Source organism: Tachyglossus aculeatus, chromosome 4 (genome assembly GCF_015852505.1).
Source record: "Tachyglossus aculeatus isolate mTacAcu1 chromosome 4, mTacAcu1.pri, whole genome shotgun sequence".
NCBI lineage: Eukaryota > Metazoa > Chordata > Mammalia > Monotremata > Tachyglossidae > Tachyglossus > Tachyglossus aculeatus.
Window position 1 is genome coordinate 2504253 of NC_052069.1, and position 16537 is coordinate 2520789.

Below are 16537 nucleotides of genomic sequence, written 5' to 3' on the forward strand. Positions count from 1 at the left end.
ATCAGTCATATTTATTGAGCACTTACTGTGTGCAGAGCACTGTACTAAGCCCTTGGGAAGTACGAGTTGGCAACATCTAGAGACGGTCCCTACCCAACAACGGGCTCACAATCAATCAATCAGTCGTATTTATTGAGCGCTTACTGTGTGCAGAGCACTGGACTAAGCCCTTGGGAAGTACGAGTTGGCAACATCTAGAGACGGTCCCTACCCAACAACGGGCTCACAATCAATCAATCAGTCGTATTTATTGAGCACTTACTGTGTGCAGAGCACTGGACTAAGCCCTTGGGAAGTACGAGTTGGCAACATATAGAGACGGTCCCTACCCAACAGCGGGCTCACAATCAATCAATTGTATTTATTGAGCGCTTACTGTGTGCAGAGCACTGGACTAAGCCCTTGGGAAGTACGAGTTGGCAACATCTAGAGACGGTCCCTACCCAACAACGGGCTCACAATCAATCAATCAGTCGTATTTATTGAGCACTTACTGTGTGCAGAGCACTGGACTAAGCCCTTGGGAAGTACGAGTTGGCAACATATAGAGACGGTCCCTACCCAACAGCGGGCTCACAATCAATCAATTGTATTTATTGAGCGCTTACTGTGTGCAGAGCACTGTACTAAGCCCTTGGGAAGTACGAGTTGGCAACATCTAGAGACGGTCCCTACCCAACAACGGGCTCACAATCAATCAATCAGTCGTATTTATTGAGCGCTTACTGTGTGCAGAGCACTGGACTAAGCCCTTGGGAAGTACGAGTTGGCAACATCTAGAGACGGTCCCTACCCAACAACGGGCTCACAATCAATCAGTCGTATTTATTGAGCACTTACTGTGTGCAGAGCACTGGACTAAGCGCTTGGGAAGTCCAAGTTGGCAACATCTATAGACGGTCCCTACCCAACAGCGGGCTCACAATCAATCAATCAATCAATCGTATTTATTAAGCGCTTACTGTGTGCAGAGCACTGGACTAAGCCCTTGGGAAGTATGAGTTGGCAACATCTAGAGACGGTCCCTACCCAACAGCGGGCTCACAATCAATCAATCAATCAATCAATCGTATTTGTTGAGCGCTTACTGTGTGCAGAGCACTGGACTAAGCCCTTGGGAAGCCCAAGTTGGCAACACATAGAGACGGTCCCTACCCAACAGCGGGCTCACAATCAATCAATTAATCAGTCGTATTTATTGATGGCTTACTGTGTGCAGAGCACTGGACTAAGCCCTTGGGAAGTTCAAGTTGGCAACATCTAGAGACGGTCCCTCCCCAACAGCGGGCTCACAGTCTAGAAGGGGGAGACAGAGAACAAAACATAATAACAAAGTAAAATAAAATAGATATGTACAAGTAAAATAGATAAGTAAATAGAGTAATAAGCCTGTTGTGGGCAGGGAATACGTCTGTTTATTGTTGTATGGTAATAATAGTAATAATTTTGGTATGTGTTAAGCGCTTACTGTGTGCAGAGCACTGGACTAAGCCCTTGGGAAGTACAAGTTGGCAACATCAATCAATCAATCAATCAATCGTATTTACTGAGCGCTTACTGTGTGCAGAGCACTGGACTAAGCGCTTGGGAAATCCAAGTTGGCAACATCTAGAGACGGTCCCTACCCAACAGCGGGCTCACAGTCTAGAAGGGGGAGACAGAGAACAAAACCAAACATACTAACAAAATAAAATAAATAGATATGTACAAGTAAAATAAATAAATAAATAGAGTAATAAGGCTGTTGTGGGCAGGGAATGCGTCTGTTTATTGTTGTATAGTAATAATAATGATAATTTTGGTATTTGTTAAGCGCTTACTACGTGCAAAGCGCTGTTCTAAGCCCTGGGGGGGATACAAGGTGATCACGTTGTCCCATGTGGGGCTCACAGTCTTAATCCCCATTTTACAGATGAGATAAGAGGCCCACAGACGTGAAGTAATAATAATAATAATGATCATCATCATCAATCGTATTTATTGAGCGCTTACTGTGTGCAGAGCACTGTACTAAGCGCTTGGGAAGTACTAATTGGCAACATGTAGAGACGGTCCCTACCCAACAGTGGGCTCACAGTCTAAAAGGGGAAGGCTTAATAAATGCCATCATTATTATTATTATCATAATCTCATAACACGTGGTGTAGTAGAGGCCATTTCACCTCGTTCAATAATGGTTTAAAAGGCACCTTGTGTCCGGGGTCACCGTCGACTTAGAACAGTGCTTTGCACGTAGTAAGCGCTTAATAAATGCCATCATTATTATTATTATTATTATAATCTCATAACACGTGGTGTAGGAGAGGCCATTTCACCTCGTTCAGTAAGCGTTTAAAAGGCACCTTGTGTCCGGGGTCACCGTCGACTTAGAACAGTGCTTTGCACGTAGTAAGCGCTTAATAAATGCCATCATTATTATTATTATTATTATTATAATCTCATAACACGTGGTGTAGGAGAAGCCATTTCACCTCGTTCAGTAAGGGTTTAAAAGGCATCTTGTGTCCGGGGTCACCGTCGACTTAGAACAGTGCTTTGCACGTAGTAAGCGCTTAATAAATGCCATCATTATTATTATTATTATTATTATAATCTCATAACACGTGGTGTAGGAGAGGCCATTTCACCTCTTTCAGTAAGGGTTTAAAAGGCATCTTGTGTCCGGGGTCACCGTCGACTTAGAACAGTGCTTTTCACGTAGTAAGCGCTTAATAAATGCCATCATTATTATTATTATTATTATAATCTCATAACACGTGGTGTAGGAGAGGCCATTTCACCTCGTTCAGTAAGGGTTTAAAAGGCACCTTGTTTCCGGGGTCACCGTCGACTTAGAACAGTGCTTTGCACGTAGTAAGCGCTTAATAAATGCCATTATTATTATTATTATTATTATTATAATCTCATAACACGTGGTGGAGGAGAGGCCATTTCACCTCGTTCAGTAAGGGTTTAAAAGGCACCTTGTGTCCGGGGTCACCGTCGACTTAGAACAGTGCTTTGCACGTAGTAAGCGCTTAATAAATGCCATCATTATTATTATTATTATTATAATCTCATAACACGTGGTGTAGGAGAGGCCATTTCACCTCGTTCAGAAAGGGTTTGAAAGGCACCTGTGTCCGGGGTCACCGTCGATTTAGAACAGTGTCTTTGCACGTAGTAAGCGCTTAATAAATGCCATCATTATTATTATTATTATTATAATCTCATAACACGTGGTGTAGGAGAGGCCATTTCACCTTGTTCAGTAAGGGTTTAAAAGGCATCTTGTGTCCGGGGTCACCGTCGACTTAGAACAGTGCTTTGCACGTAGTAAGCGCTTAATAAATGCCATCATTATTATTATTATTATTATAATCTCATAACACGTGGTGTAGGAGAGGCCATTTCACCTTGTTCAGTAAGGGTTTAAAAGGCACCTTTTGTCCAGGGTCACCGTCCACTTAGAACAGTGCTTTGCAATCAATCAATCAATCAATCAATCGTATTTATTGAGCGCTTACTATGTGCAGAGCACTGTACTAAGCGCTTGGGAAGTACAAATTGGCATCACATAGAGACAGTCCCTACCCGATAGTGGGCTCACAGTCTAAAAGGGGGAGACAGAGAACAGAACCAAACATACCAACAAAATAAAATAAGTAGGATAGAAATGTACAAGTAAAATAAATAAATAAATAAACAGAGTAATAAATATGTACAACCATATATACATATATACAGGTGCTGTGGGGAGGGGAAGGCGGTAAGGCGGGGGGATGGAGAGGGGGACGAGGGGGAGAGGAAAGAAGGGGCTCAGTGTGGGAAGGCCTCCTGGAGGAGGTGAGCTCTCAGTAGGGCTTTGAAGGGAGGAAGAGAGCTAGCTTGGCGGATGGGCAGAGGGAGGGCATTCCAGGCCCGGGGGATGACGTGGGCCGGGGGTCGATGGCGGGACAGGCGAGAGCGAGGTACGGTGAGGAGATCAGCGGTGGAGGAGCGGAGGGTGCAGACGGGGCTGTAGAAGGAGAGAAGGGAGGTGAGGTAGGAGGGGGCGAGGTGATGGAGAGCCTTGAAGCCCAGGGTGAGGAGTTTCTGCCTGATGCGCAGATTGATTGGTAGCCATTGGAGGTTTTTGAGGAGGGGAGTGATATGTCCAGAGCGTTTCTGGACAAAGATAATCCGGGCAGCAGCATGAAGTATGGATTGAAGGATACTACTTTGCACGTAGTAAGCGCTTAATAAATGCCATCATTATTATTATTATTATAATCGCATAACACGTGGTGTAGGAGAGGCCATTTCACCTCGTTCAGTAAGGGTTTAAAAGGCACCTTGTGTCCAGGGTCACCGTCGACTTAGAACAGTGCTTTGCACGTAGTAAGCGCTTAATAAATGCCATCATTATTATTATTATTATAATCTCATAACACGTGGTGGAGGAGAGGCCATTTCACCTCGTTCAGTAAGGGTTTAAAAGGCACCTTGTGTCCAGGGTCACCGTCCACTTAGAACAGTGCTTTGCACGTAGTAAGCGCTTAATAAATGCCATCATTATTATTATTATTATTATAATTTCATAACAGGTGGTGTGGGAGAGGCAATTTCACCTCGTTCAGTAAGGGTTTAAAAGGCACCTTGTGTCCAGGGTCACTGTCGACTTAGAACAGTGCTTTGCACGTAGTAAGCGCTTAATAAATGCCATCATTATTATTATTATTATTATAATCTCATAACACGTGGTGTAGGAGAGGCCATTTCAGCTCGTTCAGTAAGGGTTTAAAAGGCACCTTGTGTCCAGGGTCACCGTTGACTTAGAGCAGTGCTTTGCACGTAGTAAGCGCTTAATAAATGCCATCATTATTATTATTATTATAATCTCATAACACATGGTGTACGAGAAGCAATTTCACCTCGTTCAGTAAGGGTTTAAAAGGCACTTTGTGTCCGGGGTCACCGTCCACTTAGAACAGTGCTTTGCACGTAGTAAGCGCTTAATAAATGCCATCATTATTATTATTATTATAATCTCATAACACGTGGTGGAGGAGAGGCCATTTCACCTCGTTCAGTAAGGATTTAAAAGGCACCTTGTGTCCAGGGTCACCGTCGACTTAGAACAGTGCTTTGCACGTAGTAAGCGCTTAATAAATGCCATCATTATTATTATTATTATTATAATCTCATAACACGTGGTGTAGGAGAGGCCATTTCACCTCGAACAGTAAGGGTTTAAAAGGCTCCTTGTATCCAGGGTCACCGTCGATGCGGGGAGGAATGGGGGACAATCCCCGTTTGCAAAACCCATTTCTTCGGAAGGTTTACAGTTTTTGGGTGGAATTCATCCCCTTTTCCCCATTTCAGGTGACCCTGGATCTTCAGAACAATAATGAAAAGTTCGGCGGCTTTCTGCGCTCTGCTTTGGACGTCTTGTCGCAGATGCTGGAGTTAGCCACGCTGCAGGATATCGGGAAGGTGGGTGGATGGACTTCCCGTTGGGAAGGCGGAGCGGATCGGCACGTCGGGATGAGCGGTATTCGGAGCGTTTGTGTCTCCGGTCCACCGGGACCGCGTTCATTTGGCTTGCCAAAAGTCCCAGATGATTATTTTCATTTTTATTTTTTTTGTTTCAAGGACTGTTCTAAGCCCTTTTAGACTGTGAGCCCACTGTTGGGCAGGGACCGTCTCTAGATGTTGCCAACTTGGACTTCCCAAGCGCTTAGTCCAGTGCTCTGCACACAGTAAGCGCTCAATAAATACGATTGATTGATTGATTGGGGTAGATTCAAGTGATCAGGTTGTCCCAAAGCAGCATGATTTAGCGGAAAGAGCCCGGGCTTGAGACTCAGAGGTTGTGGGTTCTAATCCCGGCTCCGCCACTTGTCAGCTGGGTGACCTTAATAATAATAATATTATTAATAATAATAATAATGGCATTTATTAAGCACTTACTATGTGCAAAGCGCTGTTCTAAGCACTGGGGAGGTTACAAGGTGATCAGGTTGTCCCACGGGGGGCCCCTAGCTCCCACCCACGAAGATTTTCCACGTGGGAGAAATCCATTCATCCCGTTCCATAGCTATGGCGAAGCGGTTGGCTTCCAGCCCCACGTGCGTCCATCCAGTGGGACGGGACGCTTCCCCATCCCACGGGACACTTCCCCATCCCACGGGACACTTCCCCATCCCACGGCTCCTCACTCGGTGCAGGCCGAGCGGGAATCTCACGCTCTGGACAGAGGCTCCCTGCAGCCATCGCTGCAAGTCTCCATCCTCTGCATAAAGGGCCAGAACGCACAGGTATTTACCAGCTTCCGGCCTCAGTTTACCCAATCTCTGCCCTCCCCCCTCCTCCATACCTAATCTGATGGGCGCGGAGGCGAGGGACACCTTCTGTATTCCCGGCTTGGGCCGTGAGTCGAGCAGTTTGGTTGCCGGGGCGGCATCCCACCCTCATTTCCGAGTTCCTCCTGCTGGCTCAGGCGGCTGCTCGATCAATCGGTCGTATTTATTGAGCGCTTACTGGGTGCAGAGCGCTGTACTAGATAGCATTTGACCTTGAGATATAGACACATCATTAGGGTTTTTTGACAGGGTCAGGCACATTCATTCATTCATTTGTATTTATTACGATCAAGACCGTGGGACAGGGGCTGTGTCCAACCTGATTGATTGATTGATTCATCATCATCATCATCAGTCGTATTTATTGAGCGCTTACTATGTGCAGAGCACTGTACTAAGCGCTTGGGAAGTACAAATTGGCAACACATAGAGACAGTCCCTACCCAACAGTGGGCTCACATTTGCTGGTATCTACCCCAGCGCTTAATACAGCGCATGGCATATAGTAAGTGCTTAACATTCATTCATTCATTCAGTCAGTCGTATTTATCAAGCGTTTACTGTGTGCAGAGAAATCAATCAATCAATCGTATTTATCGAGCGCTTACTGTGTGCAGAGCACTGTACTAAGCGCTTGGAAAGTACAGCTCAGCAACAGACAGAGACAATCCCTGCCCAGAACGGGCTCACAGTCCAGGTGGGCTGGTAAAATTGTACAATCAATCAATCAATCGCATTTATCGAGCACTTACTGTGTGCAGAGCACTGTACTAAGCGCTTGGAAAGTACAGCTCAGCAACAGATAGAGACAATCCCTGCCCACAACGGGCTCACAGTCCAGGTGGGCTGGTAAAATTGTACAATCAATCAATCAATCAATCGTATTTGTCGAGCGCTTACTGTGTGCAGAGCACTGTACTAAGCGCTTGGGAAGTCCAAGTTGGCAACATATAGAGACGGTCCCTACCCAACAGCGGGCTCACAGTCTAGAAGGGGGAGACAGACAACATAACCAAACATATTAGCAAAATAAAATAGAGTAAATATGTACAAGTAAAATAAATAAAGTAAATAAACAAATAAGTAAATAAAGTACAAAAGGCCCTCTCTGGGCAAAATAGCAATTGTCCACCCTTTTTAATAATTGTGGTATTTATTTTATTTTGTTAATATGTTTTGTTTTGTTGTCTGCCTCCCCCTTCTAGACTGTGAGCCCACTGTACTTCCCAAGCGCTTAGTACAGTGCTCTGCACACAGTAAGCGCTCAATAAATACGATTGAATGAATGAATGAATGAATTTTGGGTAGGGACCGTCTCAGTATGTTGCCAACGTGTGCTTCCCAAGCGCTTAGTACAGTGCTCTGCACACAGTAAGTGCTCAATAAATGCGATTAAATGAATGAATGAATGTTAAGCACTGACCATATGCCATGCGCTGTATTAAGTGCTGGGGTAGATACCAGGCACTTACTATATGCCATGCTCTGTATTAAACGCTGGGGTAGATACCAGCGAATCAGGTTGGACACAGTCCCTGTCCCACAGTCTTAATCCCCATTTTCCAGATGAGGTCACTGAGTCCCAGTGAAGTGAAGTGACTTGTCCGGGGCCTCACAGTAGACAAGTGGCGGACCGAGACTAGAACTCAGGTCCTTCTGACTCGCAGGCCTGTGTGCTATCCTCTAGGCCGGGCTCAGGAAGAAGCAGCGTGGCTCGGTGGAAAGAGCCCGGGCTTTGGAGTCAGAGGTCAGGGGTTCAAATCAATCAATCAATCAATCAATCAATCGTATTTATTGAGCGCTTACTGTGTGCAGAGCACTGTACTAAGTGCTGGGGAAGTCCAAGTTGGCAACATATAGAGACAGTCCCTACCCAACAGTGGGCCCGCAGTCTAAAAGGGGGAGACAGAAAACAAAACAAAATAAAATAAATAGAATAAATATGTACAAGTAAAATAAATAAATAAATAAATAGAGTAATATTCTATTAATAATCTTAATAATAATAATAATGGCATTTATTAAGCACTTACTATGTGTCAAGCACTGTTCTAAGCGCTGGGGAGGTTACAAGGTAATCAGGTTGTCCCACAGAGGGCTCACAGTCTTAATCCCCATTTTACAGATGAGGTGACTGAGGCACGGAGAAGTGAAGCGACTTGCCCAAAGTCCCACAGCTGACAATTGGTGGAGCTGGGATTTGAACCCATGACCTCTGACTCCAAAGCCCAGGCTCTTTCCACTGAGCCACGCTGCTTCTCTAACTTCTCTGTGCCTCAGTGACCTCATCTGGAAAATGGAGAGGAAGACTGTGAGCCCCCCCGTGGGACAACCTGATCACCTTGTAACCTCCCCAGCGCTTAGAACAGTGATTTGCACATAGTAAGCGCTTAACAAATACCATCATCATTACTATTATTATCCACTAAGTCACGCGGCTTTTCCCAACTAAAGTGGGAATGCCTCCTTGATGCTGGCTCAGACTTTCTGTACAAATGATGCTCATGTGAATGCTGTCGTGATCATGAATAATAATAGTAAGAACAATGGCATTTATTAAGCACCTACTAGTGCAAAGCACTGTTCTAAGCGCTGGGGAGATTAGAAGGTGATCAGGTTGTCCCACGGGGGGCTCACAGTCTTAATCCCCATTTTACAGATGAGGTAACTGAGGCACGGAGAAGTGAAGTGACTTGCCCAAAGTCCCACAGCTGACAATTGGCGGAGCCGGGATTTGAACCCATGACCTCTGACTCCAAAGCCCGGGCTCTTTTCCACTGAGCCACGCTGCTTCTCTAACTTCTCTGTGCCTCAGTGACCCCATCTGGAAAATGGGGATGAAGGCTGTGAGCCCCCCGTGGGACGACCTGATCAGCTCGTAACCTCCCCAGCGCTCAGAACAGTGCTTTGCACATAGTGAGTGCTTAACAAATACCATCATCATTATTATTATTATCATCCACTAAGTCATGCGGCTTTTCCTAATCAATCAATAAATCGTATTTATTGAGCGCTTACTATGTGTAGAGCACTGTACTAAGCGCTTGGGAAGTACAAATTGGCAACACATAGAGACAGTCCCTACCCAACAGTGGGCTCACAGTATGAAAGGGGGAGACAGAGAACAAAACCAAACCTACTCACAAAATAAAATAGAGTAGATATGTACAAGTAAAATAAATAAATAGAGTAATAAATATGTACAAACATATATACATATATACATCATGAATAATCCCAGCTAATTTTTTTTCTTTGTGTGTTTGTGTGTGAATGTAGTGTGTGGAAGAAATCTTAGGATATCTAAAGTCGTGCTTCAGCAGAGAACCAATGATGGCTACTGTCTGCGTTCAGCAGGTAAGGACAACCGATTTTATACCTGCTATTTTCACCTCCACATTTTCCGGCCGCCTCCCCGCCTGCTCCCAGATTCTAGGCGACCGGAGGTAGAAGAAATAGGACTTCAGTCAATCAATCAATCAATCAATCAATCAATCAATCGTATTTATTGAGCGCTTCCTGTGTGCAGAGCACTGTACCAAGCGCTTGGGAAGTCCGAGTTGGCAACATACAGAGACAGTCCCTACCCAACAGTGGGCTCACAGTCTAGAAGGGGGAGACAGAGAACAAAACCAAACATATTAACAAAATAAAATAAAGAGAATAGATATGTACAAGTAAAATAAATAAATAGAGTAATAAATATGTACAAACATATATACATATATACAGGTGCCGTGGGGAAGGGAAGGAGGTAAGATGGGGGGATGGAGAGGGGGACGAGGGGGAGAGGAAGGAAGGGGCTCAGTCTGGGAAGGCCTCCTGGAGGAGGTGAGCTCTCAGTAGGGCCTTGAAGGGAGGAAGAGAGCTAGCTAGCTAGCTTCAGTTAATCCATTGTTGCGCCTCACCAATCAATCAATCAATCAGTCGTATTTATTGAGCGCTTACTGTGTGCAGAGCACTGTACTAAGCGCTTGGGAAGTACAAGTTGGCAACATATAGAGACGGTCCCTACCCAACAGTGGGCTCACAGTCTAGAAGTGGCCTTTTGAAAATGGCAGTTGGAGTGATTGTATAGTACCCATTTTTCTAAATCGAACTCTCTAAATTCTCTATAAATCTCTAAATTTCTAATTCTCGGCTCTGCCAATTGTCAGCTCTGTGACTTTGTGCAAGTCACTTAACCTCTCTGGGCCTCAGTTTCCTCCTCTGTAAAATGGGGGTTAAGACTGTGATCCCCCATGGGACAACCTGATCACCTTGTAACCTCCCCAGCGCTTGGAACAGTGCCTTACATCATCATCAATCGTATTTATTGAGCGCTTACTGTGTGCAGAGCACTGTACTAAGCGCTTGGGAAGTGCAAGTTTGCAACATATAGAGACAGTCCCTACCCAACAGTGGGCTCACAGTCTAAAAGGGGGAACACATAGTAAGTGCTTAATAAATGCCATTATTATTATTATTATTTATTATTATTTATTTCTCCCCCTTCTAGACTGTGAGCCCACTGTTGGGTAGGGACTGTCTCTATATGTTGCCAACTTGGACTTCCCAAGCGCTTAGTACAGTGCTCTGCACACAGTAAGCGCTCAATAAATACGATTGATTGATTGATTGATTATTATTCCATTGATCCATGCTGTGAATACTCCCTGTGAAAGCATTCACTTAAAACTGAACCATGTGAGCCCCACGTGGGACAACCCAATCACCTTGTATCCCCCCCAGCGCTTAGAACAGTGCTTTACACATAGTAAGCGCTTAACAAATGCCATCATTATTATTATTATTATTATTGTGGACTTTTGAAGACTTGGGGACTTGTTTGGCTGAGATTCTTTGAATCTATTGTGAATCTATTGTGCGACTGCTTGAATCTATTAATTATTGGGCTTTTTTGTTTCCAGTTGTGTTTTTTTTTTTAAGACGCTTATCACGTGCTTACTGTGTGCCAGACACTGAACTAACCACTGGGGTAGATACAAATTAGAGAAGCAGCGTGGCTCAGTGGAAAGGGGCCGGGCTTTGGAGTCAGAGGTCGTGGGTTCAAATCCCGGCTCCGCCAACTGTCAGCTGTGTGACTTTGGGCAAGTCACTTGACTTCTCTGGGCCTCAGTTACCTCATCTGTAAAATGGGGATGGAGACTGTGAGCCCCCCGTGGGACAACCTGATCACCTTGTAACCTCCCCAGCGCTTAGAACAGTGCTTTGCACATAGTAAGCGCTTAATAAATGCCATAAAAAAAAAATTAACCGGGCTGGACACAGCCCTTGTCCCACATGGGGTTCACAGACTTAATCCCCATTTACAGTTGTGGTAAATGAGGCCCAGAGAAGGGAATTGACTTCTCAAAGTCACAGAGCAGGCAAGCGGCGGAGCCAGGATTAGAACCCAGCTCCTTCTGACTTCCACTAAGCCAGGCTGTTCCTATTTTTGTTGCGGAGCAGCGTGGTTATCCATTCATTCAATCGTATTCGTTCCTCTCCCCCTCATCCCCCTCTCCATCCCCCCCATCTTACCTCCTTCCCTTCCCCACAGCACCTGTATAGATGTATATATGTTTGTACATATTTATTACTCTATTTATTTTACTTGTGCATATCTATTCTATTTATTTTATTCTGTTAGTATGTTTGGTTTTGTTGTCTGTCTCCCCTTCTAGACTGTGAGCCCACTGTTCGGTAGGGACCGTCTCTGTGTGTTGCCGACTTGTACTTCCCAAGCGCTTAGTACAGTGCTCTGCACACAGTAAGCGCTCAATAAATACGATTGATTGGTTGATTGATTGATTGAAGGCCTAATCTCCTCTCCCTCCTCGTCGGCTAAGGAGTAAAATAAAGTAAAGTAAAATAAATAGAGTAATAAATATGTACAAACATATATACATATACATATACATATATACATATATACAGGAGGCCTTCCCAGACTGAGCCCCTTCCTTCCTCTCCCCCTCGTCCCCCTCTCCATCCCCCCGCATCTTACCTCCTTCCCTTCCCCACAACACCTGTTTATATGTATATATGTTTGTACATATTTATTACTCTATTTTACTTGTGCAAATCTATTCTATTTATTTTACTATGTTTGGTTTTGTTCTCTGTCTCCCCCTTCTAGACTGTGAGCCCACTGTTGGGTAGGGACCGTCTCTATATGTTGCCAACTTGTACTTCACAAGCGCTTAGTACAGTGCTCTGCACACAGTAAGCGCTCAATAAATATGATTGATTGATTGATTGATTGATTGAAGGCCTAATCTCCTCTCCCTCCTCGTTGGCTAAGGAGTAAAATAAAGTAAAATAGAGTAATAAATATGTACAAACATATATACATATATACAGGTATATATAGAGTCATATACAGAGATAGAGATATATAGAGATAAATATATATATTTAGAGAAGCCTCCTCCGTTGCTAAGCTCCTCATCGTACCTCGTTCTCGCCCGTCCCGCCATCGACCCCCGGCCCATGTCCTCCCCCCGGCCCGGAATGCCCTCCCTCCGCACATAATTCTTGTTCATACTTACTATTCTTGTTATTTTGCTAATGATGTGCATCTAGCTTTACTTCTACTCATTCTTCTATTTATTTATTCTTCTGGACTGTGAGCCCACTGTTGGGTAGGGACTGTCTCTATATGTTGCCAACTTGTACTTAGTACAGTGCTCTGCACACAGTAAGCGCTCAATAAATGCGATTGATTGATTGATACTGATGATTTGACACCCGTCCGCATGTTTTGTTTTGTCATCCGTCTCCCCGTTCTAGACTGTGAGCCCGTTGTTGGGTAGGGACCGTCTCCATATGTTGCCGACTTGTACTTCCCAAGCGCTTAGTCCAGTGCTCTGCACACAGTAAGTGCTCAATAAATGCGATTGAATGAATTAATGAATAATAACAATAATAATGACATTTATTAAGCGCTTACTATGCACAAAGCAATCAATCAATCAATCGTATTTATTGAGCGCTTACTGTGTGCAGAGCACTGGACTAAGCGCTTGGGAAGTACAAGTCGGCAACACATAAGGACAGTCCCTACCCAACAGCAGGCTCACAGTCTAGAAAGCATTGTTTTAAGTGCTGGGGAGGTTACAATGTGATCAGTTTGTCCCACGGGGGGCTCGCAGTCTTCATCCCCATTTTACAGATGAGGTAACTGAGGCGCAGAGAAGTGAAGTGACTTGCCCGAAGTCACACAGCTGACAGTTGGCAGAGTCGGGATTTGAACCCATGACCACCGACTCCAAACCCCGGGCTCTTTCCACTGAGCCATTTCATTCATTCATTCAATCATTTATTGAGCACTTACTGTGTGCAGAGTACTGTAGTAAGCGCTTGGGAAGTGCAAGTGGGCAACATATAGAGACGGTCCCTACCCAACAGTGGGTTCACAGTCTAGAAGGGGGAGACAGACAACAAAACAAAACATATTAACAAAATAAAGTAAATAGAATAAGTGTGTATAGAATAAATATGTACAAGTAAAATAGAGTAATAAATATGTACAAACATATACATATATACAGGTATATATGGAGTCATATATATAACACACACATATATATACATCAATCAATCAATCATATTTATTGAGCACTTCCTGTGAGCAGAGCACTGTACTAAGCGCTTGGGAAGTACAAGTTGGCAGCATATAGAGACGGTCCCTGCCCAACAGTGGGCTCACAGTCTAAAAGGGGGAGACAGAGAACAAAACAAAACATATTAACAAAATAAAGTAAATAGAATAAATATGTATAGAATAAATATGTACAAGTAAAATAGAGTAATAAATATGTACAAACATACATATATTCAGGTATATATGGAGTCATATATGCAACACACACACACACATATATATGTACATATATAATAATGGCATTTATTAAGCGCTTACTATGTGCAAAGCACTGTTCTAAGCGTTGGGGAGGATACAAAGTGATTAGGTTGTCCCACGTGGGGTTCACAGATTTAATCCCCATTTTACAGATGAGGGAACTGAGGCACAGAGAAGTCAAGTAACTTGCCCAAAGTCACACAGCTGACAAGTGGCGGAGCCAGGATTTGAACCCATGACCTCTGACTCCAAAGCCCGTGCTCTTTCCACTGAGCCACGCTGCTTCTAGTTATATATTCATTCATTCAATCGAATTTATTGAGTGCTTACTGTGTGCAGAGCACTGTACTAAGCGCTTGGGAAGTACAAGTTGGCAGTATATAGAGATGGCCCGTACCCAACAGCGGGCTCACAGTCTGGAAGGGGGAGACAGAGAACAAAACAAAACATATTAACAAAATAAAGTAAATAGAATAAGTATGTATAGAATAAATATGTACAAGTAAAATAAATAGAGTAATAAATACATACAAACATATATACATATATTCAGGTATATATAGAGTCATATATACAACACACACACACACACACATATATATGTACATATATATATATATTCATTCAATCGAATTTATTGAGCGCTTACTGTGTGCAGAACACTGGACTAAGCGCTTGGGAAGTACAAGTTGGCAGCATATAGAGACGGTCCCTACCCAACAGCAGGCTCACAGTCTAGAAGGGGGACACAGAGAACAAAACAAAACATATTAACAAAATAAAGTAAATAGAATAAATATGTATAGAATAAATATGTACAAGTAAAATAGAGTAATAAATATGTACAAACATATATACAGGTATATATAGAGTCATATATAACACACACACACACGTATATATGTACATATATATATACATTCATTCTATCGAATTTATTGAGCGCTTACTGTGTGCAGAGCACTGTGCTAAGCGCTTGGGAAGTACAAGTTGGCAGCATATAGAGACGGTCCCTACCCAATAGCGAGCTCACAGTCTAGAAGGGGGAGACAGGCAACAAAACAAAACATATTAACAAAATAGAATAAATATGTGCAAGTAAATAAATAAATAGAGTAATAAATATGTACAAACATATATACATATATATAGGTATATATAGAGGATGGGGGTTGGAGAAGGGGAAGGAGCAGGGGGATAAAAGAGGGGTGGGAATGGGGGTGGGGGAAGGGGGAAGAAAGGGCTGGGATTGGAAGCCACGCGGCTTCTCTGCCAAACTAGCTCTCTTCCTCCCTTCAAAGCCCTCAGCGCTTAGAACAGTGCTTTGCACGTAGTAAGCGCTTAATAAATGCCATCATTATTATTACTGAGCGCTCACCTCCTCCAGGAGGCCTTCCCAGACTGAGCCCCCCTTTTCCTCTGCTCCCCCTTCGCTCTACCCCCCTCCCTGCCCCACAGCACTTGTGTATATATGTACATATTTATAATTATAATTCTCTTTTTATTAATGATGCGTGTACAGCTATAATTCCTTTTATTTATAATGATGCTGCCGATGCCTGCTTAGTTGTTTTGCTGTCTGCGTCCCCCCTTCTAGACTGTGAGCCCGTCGCGGGCGGGGCTTGTCTCTAATTGTTGCTGAATTGTACTTCCCAAGCGCTTAGTACAGTGCTCTGCACACGGTAAGCGCTCAATAAATAGGCTAGAGTGATTAGAGGTCATTACTGTTTATTTATTTATTTTACTTGTACATATCTATTCTATTTATTTTATTTTGTTAGTATGTTTGGTTTTGTTCTCTGTCTCCCCCTTTTAGACTGTGAGCCCACTGTTGGGTAGGGACCGTCTCTATATGTTGCCAACTTGTATTTCCCAAGTGCTTAGTACAGTGCTCTGCACACGGTAAGCGCTCAATAAATGCAGTTGATGATGATTACTGTTAGGATGGTCATTCTGGGTTTGCAGCATGTCCTTGCTTTTGCAGTGACTCCTCTCCCCGTGCTCTGGTGACAGAACCCTGATAAGTCCCCGCCACAAGCGCTCTGCACACAGGAAGCGCTCAGTAAATGCGATTGAATTCATTCATTCGTATTTATTGAGCACTTACTGTCTGCAGAGCACTGTACTAAGCGCTTGGGAAGTCCAAGTTGGCAACATCTAGAGACGGTCCCTACCCAACAGCGGGCTCGCGGTCTAGAAGGGGGAGACAGAGAACAAAACATATTAACAAAATAAAATAAATAGTATAAATATGTACAAATAAAATAGAGTAATAAATACGTCAAACATATATACATATATATGTACATATATATCATGTATACAATCATATATATATGATTGATTGAATAAATAAATTACAGATAAG

The 16537-nt window shown here is 43.6% G+C and overlaps 1 protein-coding gene across 1 annotated transcript in view; it reads left to right on the forward strand.

Annotated features, from left to right (window-relative positions):
• The window catches only part of HTT (huntingtin), a 378122-nt gene that overhangs the window by 170023 nt on the left and 191562 nt on the right, over positions 1-16537 (forward strand). The window contains exons 29-30 of the mRNA XM_038744544.1: positions 5344-5454; positions 9603-9680. Of these exons, the coding sequence (XP_038600472.1) occupies positions 5344-5454; positions 9603-9680 (189 nt within the window). The remainder of the gene's footprint in view (positions 1-5343; positions 5455-9602; positions 9681-16537) is intronic.